General features: G+C 36.0%; 3 protein-coding genes across 4 annotated transcripts; 1 reads left to right on the top strand and 2 right to left on the bottom strand.

Moving 5' to 3' along the window:
• Positions 1-387: 387 nt before the first annotated feature.
• On the top strand, positions 388-3546 carry LOC122083444 (calcineurin subunit B-like). The gene is made up of 6 exons (XM_042651256.1): positions 388-811; positions 928-1052; positions 1189-1285; positions 1398-1507; positions 2392-2466; positions 3143-3546. Exons 1-6 carry the CDS (start codon positions 742-744, stop codon positions 3191-3193), a joined length of 528 nt encoding a protein of 175 aa, XP_042507190.1. The 5' UTR covers positions 388-741; the 3' UTR covers positions 3194-3546.
• A 1739-nt stretch (positions 3547-5285) lies between these two features.
• LOC122083443 (pathogenesis-related leaf protein 6-like) lies at positions 5286-6456 on the bottom strand. The gene has a single exon (XM_042651255.1). It carries the CDS (start codon positions 6442-6444, stop codon positions 5779-5781), a length of 666 nt encoding a protein of 221 aa, XP_042507189.1. The 5' UTR covers positions 6445-6456; the 3' UTR covers positions 5286-5778.
• Positions 6457-8309: 1853 nt separating this feature from the next.
• LOC122083645 (heparanase-like protein 3) lies at positions 8310-12775 on the bottom strand. 2 transcript variants are annotated; one of them, XM_042651514.1, is made up of 10 exons: positions 12494-12775; positions 11983-12270; positions 11257-11293; positions 10955-11138; positions 10685-10833; positions 9739-9969; positions 9459-9648; positions 9249-9374; positions 8790-8889; positions 8310-8705 (listed from the first exon to the last, which is right to left on the bottom strand). In XM_042651514.1, exons 2-10 carry the CDS (start codon positions 12226-12228, stop codon positions 8382-8384), a joined length of 1587 nt encoding a protein of 528 aa, XP_042507448.1. In that variant the 5' UTR covers positions 12229-12270; positions 12494-12775; the 3' UTR covers positions 8310-8381. The 2 variants fall into 2 exon arrangements, with proteins under 2 accessions (XP_042507448.1, XP_042507447.1); XM_042651513.1 differs by lacking the exon at positions 12494-12775 and having other exon boundaries at positions 11983-12483.
• Between the last annotated feature and the right edge of the window lie 3490 nt (positions 12776-16265).

Here is a 16265-nt window from a genome sequence, read left to right as displayed (position 1 = left end):
CGATCGATTTTGTCCTTAGCTTTTCTTTTAATATATATATATATATATATTTACCTTTGAAACAGTATGGACAATCGATTCAGATCGATTAAGGATTGAGGATCGATCTCAATGAATATTGATACGATACAACCACTATGACCAGTATGATACTTAAAACCATGATACAAAATGCAAATCAAATTCAAAGTTTCAAGTATCAATTTAACTGACGGCTAAGATATATCTTGAGATACCTTCAGGGTGTGTGTAAGCATCTTTAGATCGTTTCACACATATTGGATGGTAGTAATCAGAGACACCCTCTTACCAAAAAAAAAAAAAGTCAAGACTCCCATATAAAAAACATGCTACTTTGAGTAGCACGGTGTCCATGACCGTGACTTGCTTTAACTCTACCTCACCAATCCATTGTCGGCGGGTCTTGCTTTGAAAATCCAAACAATGATGCTAACTTTTTTTCTTTGGACAAAGTTTCTTGTAAGTCTGGTCTTCGGGTTCTTCGATGATCACAAAGCCGCCACTGAGCACTCTTATGCTTATTTAAATCCTACCCAGCTTTCCCTTTGATGAGTCTCAGCTCACCCCTTTGCAGAATTCTTTGCCTTTATTTTTCAAAGCTCTTCTTATTGCAGTTGCCAAAAGCTCACTTCTTACAGAAAACACATCTGCAATCTTTCTCTAATTTGATTTAGGGGGGCAAATCAAATTCAAATCTCTGCTCACTGAGAGATAGAAGGGATGGGTGGTGCTTATTCGATGCTTACTCAGTACGATATCGAAGAAGTTCAAGAATACTGCGACAATTTATGTAATAACCACTTAAATTTCCCCTTCTTCTGGACTGATCTTTATTGGGGTTTTAACGAATTGATGTGTTCTTGTGGGAACTTAATTGTTTCTCTCTGTTTTGTGTGCCAATTTCAGTCTCTCAGCAAGAAATAGTATCGCTATACGAAAGGTTCTGTCAGCTCGATCGGAATTCTAAGGGTTTCATTTCTGCAGATGAGTTCTTATCCGTGCCTGAATTCGCCATGGATCCCCTTTCTCAGGTAATTGGTTTTCATCTTTTGTACTGTATATTTTAAGGGTTAATCAATTCTCCTTTGCATATAACCAGTTCGAATATATGGCTTTGTAGAGGATACCCTTGTTTCTAACTGCTTATTTTGTTAATAATAATTGCAGAGACTGCTTAAGATGGTGGACAGTTTGAATTTCAAGGACTTTGTTGCCTTCTTGTCAGCTTTCAGTTCTAAAGCAAGCATTAAACAGAAAATTGAACGTAGGTTTTTGCTTCTCTCTGCTGTTGGATTTTTAAGAAAATAATATGTATTCATTTTTCAGTTCTTAGAGTTTCAGCCAATATATAAAAAAGATTGTTCCATGTGTTTCAGTTATCTTCAAAGTATATGATCTAGATGGCAATGGCAAGGTGACTTTCAATGACATATTAGAGGTCTTGCGGGATTTGACGGGTTCGTATATGTCTGAGGAGCAAAGAGAGGTAATTTTGTTACTCATCCTTGTTTTCCTTCTCCAATTAACAATCAATTTGATTTTTAGCTTTCATTGTAGCAATATGCACCACCCTTCTATTTCTGTCTTATGGTGAGTTCTAGAATTTTAAACTCGAAAAATATCAAATTCATTGAGCTAATTATGCAGACAAATACCAAGGCAAATGTGGTCATGTTTCTTTACAGTATGAAGTATGAAGTTCCATAAATAATGCAATACTGCAATCATAAGAGTGGCCCTTTATTGATCAATGTCTGCTAGTTGATTGAAATGTTTTGAGAAAACTCTGGATACAGGCTGAAGCTCTGTGTTAATATGTTCTTGAACTGTGCACCATCTGAACCACTTCGAATATTGACAGTGAATACTTTTAAACAAGACATGTTTTCAGTTTTGGTGTCATAGAACTGATAAATTCATGAAATCATTTACATTCTCTCAGTATCTAGTAAATCTTTTGTATTTTGTTACTGCTTTGGAGAACCTCAATAGTACTCGACCAAGTAAGAAGATCCTACATGAATAATTTGTCTGGAGGGGAAAAAATGTCTCGTGATTGATTCCATGTGCTTTGGTAAAATCTATTGCCTTATGATAGAGGGGGTTGAGGGGTTGGATGGGATATTTCTCTTTCACATATGTTCATCACAGGGTTAATATGTGTTATCTGTTCATTTCACATTTATGGATATTAGTACGTTTCTTTTTCTTATGGGTTATATTTACTTGTAACTTTAATTAACATCCTCATGTGATAAGTAATTTCCTGTTTAGGATGCAGCCATAAATATTAAAGTTGGCCTGTGCTTGCATTTGTTGGTAGAGTCTATATGAAGTCTTATTCCCTCTGTTATGTTCATATTTTTTCAGGAAGTAGTGAGCCATTTATTGGAGGAAGCTGGTTACAGAAGGACTTCTTCTTTATTGTTGGATGATTTCATTAAGGTATTCACCTAATATTTTTTAGTTCTCTTCCAAGCTTTCTTTGGATTGGTTGTGCTTATTGAGCCCCTCCACAAGATTGAAGTAGGAATACCAACATTTATTACCCCTTGGTGATAATTTTTTCTCCAATTCCTTCTTCCCCTCCAGTCTCACTTCCTCTTTTTTATCTTAACATTCAGCCCAACCACTTGGCAAACTCCACAAATGTAGAGTCTCTCAATAACATCACAGAGTTCTTTTCCTCCCAAGTTTTTTCTGTAATTTCCTTCAGTGATCATGTGAATAACAAGGAAGCTGAGGCTTGTCATTTGACTTGCATAATGTTCACATTGCACATACACCAAGTTGCAATTATCTTAATGATCCCAACCATTTATTCTTCTCTTTTCTCAACTTCATCTGGATGGTCCACCACAATATTAATTCCCTAACCATCTCAAGAATGGCATGGGTCAAGTACTTAAATCATCATCTAAGTGTTCCATACCCAAAAAAAAAAAAAAAAAAGAACCAATTATTCCAGCTTTACATTAATGTGCTGTTCTGCTTGGGAATCATGGTTTCTTTCAAACATGTAGAAGTTAGCCCCAGATTTAGATAAGTTCCCTTTATATTTTGGTATGTTTCATATTATTTTAAAGTTATATTCATTGCTATTGCTTTATATCCTTTTCAGATTCTTGATTATCCTGGACTAAAGATGGAGGTTGAAGTTCCTGTCGAATAACTCATCTCAAAGAAGCTCTGCCTCACTTTTATTCAGGATGAGTTAACCCAGAGAGGAGACTCAATGACACACTAGTAACCTGGCTTGAAGTCAAGCAGAAGAATCAAATGTCTATAATCTCCTCTTTTTTTCTTTTCTGTTTTTTCTTCTTCCCCTGAACAGTAAGAATCACCAATTCATGTATCACAGGGAAATAAGATTCAGATTTTTTTTTCTTTGTAAATTTTCCTTAGTATATCTATCCATTTGTCTTACTGTTGCTTCTCTGAAACGTATTTTAGCTAATCCATCTTATCTTTGTAATCAAATTCTTAGTAGAGGTATATAGATTATGAGGCCATTGCTCTTGTCAAGATCAAGAACCCTGATGTATCATGTATGGAAACCTGTGTGCCTTTTAAATCAATCCCCTCCAATCTTAGTGATTTGGCTTTTCTGAAAAAATCATTGGCTTATAAGGTTGGATAAAAGAACTCCAAAAATTTGGGACAATCTTTGCTTCTTATTGTTTTCATTATCTAAGATCTTGGCTGATTCTGACCAATTCAATGGAGGTTGATCCTGTTGCCCTGTTCCAGATTTTGAAACTTTGAAGGTTCCTAATGTTCATGAGTTCATCTAAGTCTGCACTTGCATGTGATGTTTGCTGAACCATACTGGGTGTCAACAGACATTCAATCTGCTTCCTCCGAAGAAATGGTGTGGGAAACGAAAGAGAAAAAAGGAAAATGACACATCGGTATTACCTGAAAACGAAAAGAAAATCAAAGCATCCTTGAGTGATTGATTCATAACATGGGGTTTTGAGAGTTTGAGGAAAACCAAGTTAGCACCAAATCTCGCGTGTGCAATAGTAGAGGCAAGAATCTTCCATTAGAACATTTGAAGTAATACTATATGGAAAGTTAAAGTTGCTGCTTCTGGGTTACAACTATTATAGTATCTTCATTTTTGCCCTCAATTGATACAGTCATATGACTCTCACTAATGCACATTTAAGATAAACAAGAATGATGGTGAATTTTGACAGTGAAATCAATGATCAAGTGTGATGAGAGAAAAGGAGAGAGGATATTCTAGGAGGAGCATCAGTGGTGTTGATGCAAAGGAAAGGACAAGTATTGGGTTCGACTGCATTCATCTTGGACTTCTCTGCTGGGGAATCTTCTAAATGATTTAAGCTTATGTGAGGGGGAAAAAAAAAAAAATTGGGAAGAGATCTGAGAGTTCCAATTCCAAATCAAGCAGATTAAGAAGTAATGGAGTTTAGTCCTTCAAGAAGTAAGGTTTGGAGATTTCCCTGATGATAAATCATAGTTGCAGCTCGTTGCAGCTCATTGCAGTCAAAGATCTCCATCGGAGATTGCAAATTATTGAAGAAGATACAACCAATGTAGCATCTTGATTTTTATAATTCAATTGAAATAACAATGGCTTCTTGATTCTTGGGAATACTGCATTTATTTTTTTAGCTTCCTTTCGCAGTCCTCCAAATCTATCTCTTAGAATTCAGATTCTGTTTGCATGTTCTGTATAGGATTTTATGGGTACCATCTTTAAAAGTTTGAAGAAGAAAGCTGCAGTCCAGGTGCTGCTCCTATTAGGAGTGTGCCCTACTTCAGAAGCAGGTGTAGTTAGCTTTCCTCTGTAAAGCCTTAATTCACAGATAAAATTTTATCTGAAAACCTCTCTTCAAGGATAAAAATCTCTTCCTGCAAGAGAATTCAGTTTATCATAATATTACTAGGTATATTTCTCGTGCTACACCTTCATCTGAAGCTGTTCTTCTTAAAACTTGGAGCATGATAAGTGGAAGTGTGGTGATGCAGATTTATGTCTACATTTTCCAAAATCAAAATGACTTCTTGTATATATTCTCTTTTGTTTCATTTTAGGTAAGGTATTCATGTCTATCTATACAAAAGAGAGTGATGAAACTGGAACACACTATAAAGAAAAGCATTGATCAATTATCCATCCTATATTTGGTTGAGAAGCTCTTCAAGTTCTTGAAGTGTTAAACAAAAGAAACCAAAGTTCCAACCATAATTGATAGATTGAACTAAATTACTTTGATTTCACAAACAAATTATGAGACGAAAGTGGAAAGAATTTTATTGCAAATGAAGAAAGACAGGATAACAAAGGTCAGAGAGAATCACTTCACTCAAGAGTCACAAAAGGACCACTTAACTCTGATGTTCTTTGTAAGTGTATCATGAGATGAATTCATGGTTTTTTTTTTTTTTTTTTTTAAGTATATTCTAAGATGAATTCATAGTTAGATTCCATGTGGTTCAAGAAAATTAAAAAGAGAAGCGAATTTTCAAACCATTTTTTTTTTTTTTTTTTGGATGAATAAATAAATTCATTACTAAGAAGCGAAGAATATAAGGGAAAGGGTTGGGGGAAGCCTAGGAGGAACCAACTCCAAGAAGCCGAGAGAATGGGGAAACTATGACCTAAAGGCAATAAAAATACGACCCAAAAGAGCAAAAGGAGAAACGGGATGGAGGGGTAGGAGAGGATGGTGGGAGGGAGATTTCCTTGATGAAACTGACATAAAATTCAAGATTTCTAAAAGCTTACATGTAAAGTTTTACATGGAAACAAGCAGAGGCTTCTCTTATAAGGAAAGGACGTTGGCCTACACAGTTTCCTGGAGGATTATAGTTGCAGGTTATGAAGGTCCCCCCAGCATTGCACTGAACTCTAGCACAACCAAGGCCAACAGAGTTGTGCCAAACCAATTGGGTATAGTGCTGGCACTGCTGACCACCAATACAAGAATTGGAATTGTAATCATAGTAAGGCTTCTCAGAGGCCCACAACTGGACAGCTTCTGTGGCCGACATATTACCGGAACTCCAAGCAATGTTCTCGCCATAGGTTCCGCCGGAATGCACGAGCTTGCAATCTCTGGCTCTCTCATTGGCATAGATTCTAGCATAGGCAGCTACTGTGTCGTCCCATGTCATTGATCCAACACCCACCTCGGCACGAGCGTCGTTATGGGCTTTTAGGTAATCCTCCGGAGAGTTTTGAGCTTGGGAGACATGGAAGAAGGCTAAGCCAATGAGGCAAAGAAGAGCTAACACTAGCCTATATGATCCCATTACTAAATTGCAAGTATGATCTTGATAGAAGAAGAGATTTAAGGTTGTGCATTTAGCCCAAGATTTCAGATTTTCATTTTCCAATTCACCAAGTCTAGACCTAGATCGACCCAAGACTTGGCTTTTCTTCACCATACTACTTTTTCTTCCTTTCATTTTTCATTCCACCAAGCCTCTAGACTCTAGACTTTAAATCAGTGAAAAGACATTTAAATCAGATCTGGATCATTGCATTGGTATCAATACACGTGTCACCCCTTGAAGGTGGTATTTCACAGAATTGTACAAGATCGGAATTACAGACGATTTTTTTCCGCCCAAAACTTGACTTCTGTTCACCATAATATTTTTTTTTCTCTCTCGTGTGGCCCTCATTAGATGAAACCATTTTCCACAACAAATTGATGTGGGATGCAAATTCCTACTACCTTCATGGGTGGGGTATTTTGTTTATCCCGGTGTGTTGGGTTTTGTGTTAGGACGCTCAAGTCATTGTCTAAATTACCGTGTCTATTACGTAGTAGAGGAGTCAAATCCCCCACCCACCCTTCATGAATAGACACCTCACTAGCAATTATTTTACCATACAAAGTAGGATTAACTAAATTGAAAACAAAATTGTTGCGAGCCTTAAAATAAAATATTTTATTAGATCTAACAACCCTTAAAATAAAATCATTTATTTGAATATCTAATTGACATGATTTTTTCCACATTTTTGGACTTTTGCCAAGGATTGCATTTTAAGTTCCATCACTGTATTTTTAAAGAATTAGACCTATGAATGCTTTAGTCTCCGCTGGGTGTCACCAAGAAGTGCCTAGTCTGATGTCACCAATGAGTGGTTACAAGAAACTTGTAGTCCAACCAGATGTACTGAATCAGCATCGATTTGGGGTCAGTTCATAACAAAATGTCGAGACAACGATTTTAGACACTTATGGTCCAACCAGATGTGCTAAACTGATATCAGACTAGGGCTGATTCAATAGACTGACACAGTCAAACCTATTGGTCCAACTCTGAATTGGGCAACCAATATTCCAATTTACTAGCTCACCAAAAAAGAACAAGGTATTTGCCTTGGATCCATAGATCAAAATAACCAAATCTATTGTTCCAGCTCTGAACAAGGCAACCAAGATCCCAATTACTTGTTCACTGAATCGAACTCTCATATGGTCCAACCAGATGTCCTGAAACAGTACTAGTTTGAACTGGTCCAACAAAACACAACACCCATACCTACTAGTCCAACATGAACCAGATGTACAAATGTGCTAAACCGGCACCAATTCACATGATGTTTTCACAAAACAGCCTTAGAGTCTAATAATGGCTTCGAAACTTGACCCATCCAGTCATGAGAAATTTTCTACGGAAGAGTCGTCTCATTAAAAGGGTCTGGTACTATCTTCGCTCCCGTGATTGAGTTACTTAACTCTTAAGTCTTAAGGGCCTTGTACTATTTTCGCTCCCGTGATTGAGTTACTTAACTCTTAAGTCTTAACTCTACCATAGTATCTATTTTCTATATTACATGAATTGCATTGCAGGGTTTGTCCTGCTTGATTTAGAGACCTATTCCTTTCTTTTGGTCTATCCAAAGAAGGTTGTAGCAATTGTCTTTCTCCGTATTTATGTCCTTTTCTCTTTAATACATATTAAAAAAATAAAAATAAAAAGTTCCTCTTATATAAATCTTGATGTTTGATGATGATTGGCTAGAAATCTTTTCTTTTCTCAAATGAATAATAACCCTCTAAGAATATAGAAAAAAAAAAAAAAAAAAAGTGAAGACCCAGCTTATCCAAATTGTTTGTGACCAATATATGGATATGATATCTCCTAAAAAAGAAATATTTCATCATATGGTTGCATTATTTTTTTCCTCACTCAACCATTACTAAATAGGCTTCCTTGTCATGTATAACCAAAAAAAGGGATAAAATGCTCCCTTGTCATGTGCAATAATACAAAAGTCAAATTTTCTCAAAACATTTCCCATCAAAACACTTTTCTTTTTTGATAAAGATCACCAAACAGAACCAAGTTGATTCCATTTGGTCCAATTACCTACAAGCTGGAACTGCAATATTTGGAATATGAGCAAAAACAATTGAGTGAGGGACAACTGTTATTGGCCCAGATGAATTTAAACTTAAAGGTGCCAATGTAGGTATATCCCCAGAAGAATTTACAGTCAATATTTTCCCATTTAGAAGCATTGTTTGGCTCTGCAAGTTTCCATCCTTAGCAGTAAGGTGATACTCCTCCCTTGTGATTACATTATGTTTCAAAGTCCAAGTCCTATCAAGTACAGCATCTTCAGTTGCAACACTGACATCAACTGTGGTGTTACTGTCGAGGTTGATCAGTAGCAATGTGATTCCTTTCTGTAAGATTGGATTGAATTGTAATCAATAAATCAGGAAAGAGGATATTAAGTTGATTCATTTAGATAACTGTGTTAAACTTACAGATTGTTTTGCACAATGTGAATATGCTCTTATGTTCTTTGTTCCAGTGAAGTTCACCGATAGGACTGTTCTACCCATTAACCGGTGCCAAAGGAGAGCACTGACAGTGGGAAAGCATAACATCAATCAGCTAGTGTCACCCAAGAAGAAAAGGAATCAATAAGCTGGTTCATTATGGGGGCATTTTCTCTTTAAACTTCTTTTGTTTCTTTTACAAGGACAGTAAGAAATCGATGAATCCATTGGTTATATGCATGGTTATGCAGAACTCATTAAACAGGAGACACCAAACTTAATATAGGAAAGTCTTTTATGGTTGAAGTATCCAGTCTTGTGAAATCTACAGTTTTATAAAAGCATCGAAGACATTTTTTTTTTTTTTAACTTGAATTCAGTTGAAAATTGTAACTCTGACCACCAACAATTACAAAGACAAGAATTTCGATGTTTGAAAATAACCTGTAGTAATCAGGATTTGGAACAAAGGTGGTTGTGTTGAGTAACCCATAGTTTCCACCAATCAATATTTGTCTGCAGTATGTTTTAGTATCATAAGTTGATGCCATGGCTAGCTGATACAAGTACCTATTTTGGTGGCGGGAAACAAGTCAATTCTGGAAGAAATATCCAAAAGTAGAAAATTTTCATAGTAATTCATTAGTAATTTACCAGAAACTAAACACAAATGTATTAGTGACAAGGTTATGGCCACTGTTATATGCTCCTCCTGCTTCACCAACCCAAGCAGTTGCTGAAGTTCCAGCATTTTTAAGCAAGCTCTGGAGGCTACTAAATGTCTGTGCCTCACCATCAAGATAGGATGGATTGAGGATCTTGTCCATCAGATGGTTATCGACGCCTGAATCCCAGAAAAGGAAATGTTCAAAGGTCACACATAAGTTTTAAGGCATGGATATTAAGTGAAATTTATCTACATTATGAGTGATACCTGGGCCAAGATTATATATGTGATGTGTGACAACATCCAGTGATCTGGGTGTTTTATCTACCAGTTCTTTGAACCAGTTTGCATCAAAGAATCCCCCCGGCGTTATGACTAATGGCTTTACTTTAAAACCCCTGTAGATATCATGGACTATGTTTCTTAGAGAGATCACATCAGATGCATACTGATCGGCTGCAACACTTGTTCCAACTCCATTCCCACTCAATTCATTTCCTGACAAGTAAAGAGGAGTTTAATAGATTTCCAACATAATAGGCCTTGGTGAGGAGAAAATTCTGACATATATGTGGCTAGGGCAGAGCAGGAGTTTGTCCGGGGTGAGGGCCGAAAGATTCTAGTGTTTGTTTTGAGTCCTGAGGGCGGCCACTTTGCACGAAAATGCCAAACAGTTAGGACCGACTCCAAACTCACCCCTCCCAGGACCTCACATAGGGAGGACCAGAACTGGGTAATGGCCCTTTTTATGTTGTTGATCCCATGAGTGCTCTTTCCACAGAAAATTCCTCAACAAATCCAAAAGCAACTTGTAAACTGATTTTAATCTTAGTGCAGAAGATCAATGTAAGGAGCTAGCCGTTTCATATATTCGGACCATTGCTTGTTGCCTTTTGCTTGGTCAAATCCCTATGCCTAACATTCTGACTTTGAAAGGGGCAACTCGAAAGCAGCAAACAGTGATAAGGTTCCCGGGTGCTCCAACTAGACTTCACCACTCTATTTCAGGCAAGAGATGAAGGGGCCACCATCAGTCCAAAGGCTGACATTAAACGTGTCTGTACATTTAGCAGGTCCAGATGATCTTTGTTATCTGTAGAATCTGGATCTGCAACACCTGCCTCTCCATGAGGCAGAACCCCCGCTTCTTCTAACTTCAAAATCAAGCATCATTATAGTTAAACCTTTGGCCTAACAGAAAATTAATTCTTACCAAGCTCCCAACCATGAATTGAATATTTCTTTTTGACAGTATAGCGTATAAGGGATTCAGCATTTGTGGAATTCCAAGCTCCTACTGCAGAACCATCAGATGCCAGAGTCCTTCCACTGAGTGCATTTAACCCAAAGATAACCACAGCCCTGAATAAAATGAACAGAGTGAGGAAGAAAATAAACTAGGAAATGTATCAACAAATGCTTCAGCCCAGTTCATATCATTATTAAAAATAGTAAAATAAAACTAACGAGAAATTTGTGTTACCCAGCCTTTTTGAAGAAAGTGTTAAGCTCATCCCATCTAGACATTGGTAGACAGCCTTCAGAGAAGCTAAACATCTCAGAGTTGTTTTTTACAAATGGATGACATGGTTGCTGTGGATGTCCTGTCTCATATATGACCTTATCTTGCAATGTTCCCCCCAATCTAAGTTTCAAGGGCTTGAAAGCTGCAAATTATTCCGAGTAACGAATTATATCTTTGACAGTAATATAAGATGAGATCACAAACTAATGAATCCAGTTATGAGTAAGAGGCTGTTTGAACACCATCAGAACTCTCAGTACCTTTGACAGCATTTAACAAAATTTTGTTGTTAAGATCCTGAAAAGAATGAACATATGAATTTCAGAAAGGGGTATGAATCCATTGTTGCATTACTTTAAGCTAATGTAATCAGAACCTACATGTACTCGAAAGTAGAGTATTACCCAAACAAAAGATCACTGGGAAGCATCAGCAGAAGCAGGAAATTATTATACCAATACAAAGAAACTGAACAATATTTTTGCACCAGACAAGGGAGGGAAATCAGATTGAATACATTTGAGATCAAATAATTAAAACAAGAAACAGAGAGAATGGAAGAGAAGCTTCTGCAGAGACAGAGTACTACCAAATCATTTTCTCCAAACTCTATAGCATCTAAAGACATTAGAGCATGATTCCATTTTTACATCTTTGGAGAAGGAATTTTCAAGATACAAAGAAGGGATAGAGATCATTATGCAGGATGATGAGAAAACACCATAGCAGCTACAGAATTTGCATATCCAATGAGATACACCCAAAAAGAAAAGCAAAACAAACACATAAACCACATCAACTTTTATAACCCAAACAAATTTCCATCTTATCATTCTCATTCTTCATACATGAAATTGCATAAAAGAGTGAATCTAACGTAGTCACAGAGGAGAGAGAGAGAGAGAGAGAGAGAGATTTGAAATGAAACCCAGAAAGAACAGTAGAGGGAATCATGAATCAAAACCAACCGAAGAGAAACCACTTACCAGATTGAGCATAGAAGCAAGGCCCCAGCTACAAGTTCCATAGTCACATTTTTCAGGAGGCCACCAATCCAATGTGGCACAAATGAAATCTTCATCCGTCCTTCCAATGTCCGCGCTTCCATTAATCAAAATAGTACCTTGAACAGTTCCACCTCCGACTGAATTCTGAGAAACTACAGTTCTGGAGTTCTGAAAGATGAAAATCACCAAAAACACATAACCCAGAAGCTGAACCAGAGAACCCATTTCGAGATTCAAACAAATGAGCCGGATCTCAACTGGGAGAGCCTAGAAATTACCAAAACAGGTTAAATGAAAACCCACCCATTGGAAGCCATCAATGATAGCATTAAATAAGAAAAGCAGACAGAGAGTTCAATCGGGCTGCGGGAAGCGTGATTAAACTTCTCTCCATAATCAATGAGGAAGAAGCCATAGGAATCTGCATCGTCTCGAGGAGTGAAAAATCAAATTTATATAGTATATATTTGAGAGGGTTGGTTCTTCTTACTTTGTAGAAAGACTCTTCCTTTGCTTTGCCTTTTCACTGGGCCATTGACTGTAATGATTTATAACATAGGTTAATTAATTGTGGACGTTAAGCTGTTTGAAGTATTCAACTTTCAAATGCATTGAGCCATTGAAGCAGAATCATTCTATGTAAAATTAAAATCTTTATTCATTTTCTCAGAGAAAAAATATCATTTTTTAATATATGGGTTGGAAGGAAGGCCACCATATTTGATAATTGGTTGGGTTTTTTTATTGAGTACAGAAGAAGACTTCCTTACTTGGAGCAGAAATCCATTTTCATGTCCTCAGATAGTCTGAAATGCTTAAGCTTTTAAGTTTTCTCTCTCTTTCTTTCACTTCTTTTTCTCCAGTTTAATCAGGTTGGATCTGGTGGTACTACATGCCAGAAGCTACCAAACCTGATCCTTAACAGGTGATCTAAAGAGGACAGCTTTTGCTTGTTTAACTGATAATGGGTTTGACTTAAAACCTAACACCTTGTGATGGGGACACTCTGACTGATGACACTACCCATGCCAATGAGCCACACAACCGTGTCCTTTCTTACAACAAAAGAAACGCTTGATTGGTCATAGTAGCACTTGAAGGCTGTTGGCCTTCTGCTTCTTGCGTAGAATGGTAGATATAAAAACTATCCAAAAGAATATAGAAATCAGAATAATAGATCTGAAAGGTGACCATACTACAAAACCAGCCTGTCATTGGTTGGTTCAGTTCGATTTGGTTTTGATTTCAAAATATTAGGTTTCAGTGTTCCAATAAAAAGAGACTCAATTCTAGTTAACCAGGTTTTGGTAATTAGAATTGAGTCCCTTTTTTGGTGGAATCTTGAAAGTTTATTTTGTAGGGAAAAGATTGGGGGGGAGGGGGGTGTTAAGTCACGATATCGGTCTCAATCGATACTGATATTGGTCGATACTTGATATAGACCATAGTGAATGGTTCTGCCCTCATTTTTTTTTTAGAGAAAAAGGAAAACACCATTTTGCCCTCCATATGGATTTATACTCCACATTTGGTATCAATGTCGGGTATCGAAACAACAATTGTCTAGTGTAGTTAGTGATTGTGGTTGGCAAAAACTCATGCTCACCAAGAGGTCTTGAGTTCGAGCCTCTTGGATGTTATCTACTTCCCTTCCCAACCTATCTCAAAAAAAAAAAAAAAAAAAAAAAAAATGTTGGGCACCCACACCTAAAAGAATACAGTGTATCTCTATCTGAAATTTGATGAAAATTTTTTTGATCACCTTTTCACATGGCAAAAAACATAGGGTGTTTGATCTACTTATAGGTGACAGCATGTCAAATTATTTTCCTCCATCGCTGGTACTAACAAAATTTGCCAAGTGACTAAACAGAGCTTTGAAAATCTTGCACTATGTATAATTGTAAATGATTGAATTAGACTTTGACATTTGATATGTGACTAATTCATACCAGGATACCTCTATCCAACAGTCATAATACCGATTTGTCCATGTGGAGGAGGCATGAAGGAAATTGCTACCATAATCATGTAGGAACCATTATTCGAAATTAAGATTAGTACATGTAAAGTGATAACTTTGAAGAATAATATTATGTCACACTAAATGAAAAAGAGGACTTATTGACACCCTTTAAGATGTCGAATTATTTGTAACCTTATTTTTTTGTCTTTATTTTTATTTTATTTCAATATGTAACTTTCTACTATTAAGCATTTTCTTCCAATGAGAGTTCTGTCATTTTGCAAGTGTACATGAAAAGTGTGTGAAAAACGAAACTTCTTTTAAATAACATATAATAGTAAGTATATTTTTAAAATATTTTAAAACTTATTTTTATCCTTGACTTAAAGAATTTTTAGAAATAAGGCAATAACAATATATATATATATATATATTACATATTTTATACACCTATAGAGGTTTTTTTTATAAAATCTGAAGAGGTTTAAATATTCTCTTTAAATAATCTTTCTGATTTCTACAATTATAGTTATGATAATCATTTATGAATTGTATCATATCTGAATATTCTAATGGGCAAAAGGTGCCAACACCGATGATGCTTAAAAGTTTATATGGTGAAGGAACTATACCCCGCTTGTTTGGCCGTTGTACCAGTATGCAAGTCAATGAGAGGCTGCAGAGAGGCATTAGGCGGGAGGTGCATAATCTTTTCGTGTCTACATATGTCCAAACCGAATTATCTTTATGTTAAACCACTTTCCTCCTATCAGGTTACTCACAGTCGTATCTGAATGTATGGAACATCAAGAACACGTAAATTATGGGATTAAAAATATAAAAAGGTAATTTTTTTTGTTGGGAAATGTTATTAGAACGTGGGAGGATCTCAAATCATTGAGATTAATTAGAATCTTTATATGAATTTAAGTGTGCTCGAGTGACACCAAGTGACCCAGGTCCTTCAACCAAATCATGTTACTGAAAAAATAATATAAACAAGCTCTATAATTAATTAACAACTCCTACTTAGTTTGACTTGTCCCTCAAAAGTGTAAACCAGAGCCAACTGGTAATCATAAACAACTCATATCCATGGTTTAAAGAATCAGTATCAGATCGGCCAAAGAGGTTGATATTAATAAATTGCCAAATTCTGTAAAAAAATAAGAAAATAAAACAAAAGTTGAGACAAAACTGTTCAATAGGTTGATCCAGATCAATCTGTATCAATATCGACTGTAACCAATATTAATATCCTTGATACCTATATTTTAAACCATGTTTCTTTCTCTAGTATGTTTTGACATTTTTCCTTCCCAAGTTAAGGCCTATCCCATTCAATTATTGGGATTGAATTGAATAAGCACCTTCGCATGCCTTTATAGCTCAGCTTAGATGAGGATAAACCCTTGTATTTTAAAATTTTGGGGGAAGTTAAGAAAATAAATAAATAAATAGATAATAATGAAGAATTGATACAGATCATATTGTGACCTTTCCTATTAGGTAAAGTGGTCCTTACCCAAAACAACTAATTCCATGTCTCGTTATCAAGTTATATAATTGTTTTGATCCTTCTAAGTCGTAAAGCCAACAACACTAAACAAGGGTTTAAAACTTAGAATCGGGTATGGATCAGTTTCCATTCATTCGAACTCGATCACGATTTGAATTGACTCGGAACGATTGCACTTAGTTTAGCTCCTGGATTGACACCCAATTCTAATAATATGCATTGCATGTTTGTATCATTTTATAATCAATATAATATGAACTTAAGTATTTTATTTCGATAAATTATGTATTCATGGAAAATTTACTTTTAATCCTTTATAATTTAGGAAAAGATCTCAAGAACAACTTACAGTTAGAAAAGGTTTTAGTCATATATTGTTTGTTTAGCCATGTGGATTGACAATTTGGCAACCTAACAGTTAGACAGTGATTACATGAATAAGTCATCAGTCAAATTTAATAAACTTACTCAATCATACAGTCCACCTTGTATGGGGTTTTTTTTTTCATGAAAATAAAAATAAAATAATAAGGTTTCTACATCATCCCTTTCAACCACACATAAGTTTGAAGTGTGGGCTTTCATTGCAGTTAAATGCATTATGGTAATGTTTCAGTTTTAATAGTACCTTCCATGGATTCAAGTTAAATGCGTTATGGTTGCTGGTAGAGGTGTCAATTGGTTAGTTTAGATCAGTTTTGGTTTAGTTTCATCGGTTTCGTTGTGGGAATGAATAAAATCAAAACATGATTTAATTAGTCTACACCCATTTTGGGC

Source organism: Macadamia integrifolia, chromosome 7 (assembly GCF_013358625.1).
Source record: "Macadamia integrifolia cultivar HAES 741 chromosome 7, SCU_Mint_v3, whole genome shotgun sequence".
NCBI lineage: Eukaryota > Viridiplantae > Streptophyta > Magnoliopsida > Proteales > Proteaceae > Macadamia > Macadamia integrifolia.
This window is presented reverse-complemented; position numbering and strand designations above follow the sequence as displayed.

What these genes read in the sequence shown, in the direction of transcription:
- LOC122083645 (XM_042651514.1), bottom strand. Translation starts at nt 12,228, where the DNA reads ATGGGTTCTCTGGTTCAGCTTCTGGGTTATGTGTTTTTGGTGATTTTC. An exon ending in TTGCTTCTATGCTCAATCTG is followed by an intron (nt 11,294 to 11,982) that starts GTAAGTGGTTTC and finishes CATTCTTTTCAG; the next exon opens with GATCTTAACAACAAAATTTT. An exon ending in TTTGTTAAATGCTGTCAAAG is followed by an intron (nt 11,139 to 11,256) that starts GTACTGAGAGTT and finishes AATAATTTGCAG; the next exon opens with CTTTCAAGCCCTTGAAACTT.
- LOC122083443 (XM_042651255.1), bottom strand. Translation starts at nt 6,444, where the DNA reads ATGGTGAAGAAAAGCCAAGTCTTGGGTCGATCTAGGTCTAGACTTGGT.
- LOC122083444 (XM_042651256.1), top strand. Translation starts at nt 742, where the DNA reads ATGGGTGGTGCTTATTCGATGCTTACTCAGTACGATATCGAAGAAGTT. An exon ending in TGTCTGAGGAGCAAAGAGAG is followed by an intron (nt 1,508 to 2,391) that starts GTAATTTTGTTA and finishes ATATTTTTTCAG; the next exon opens with GAAGTAGTGAGCCATTTATT. An exon ending in TGTTGGATGATTTCATTAAG is followed by an intron (nt 2,467 to 3,142) that starts GTATTCACCTAA and finishes TATCCTTTTCAG; the next exon opens with ATTCTTGATTATCCTGGACT.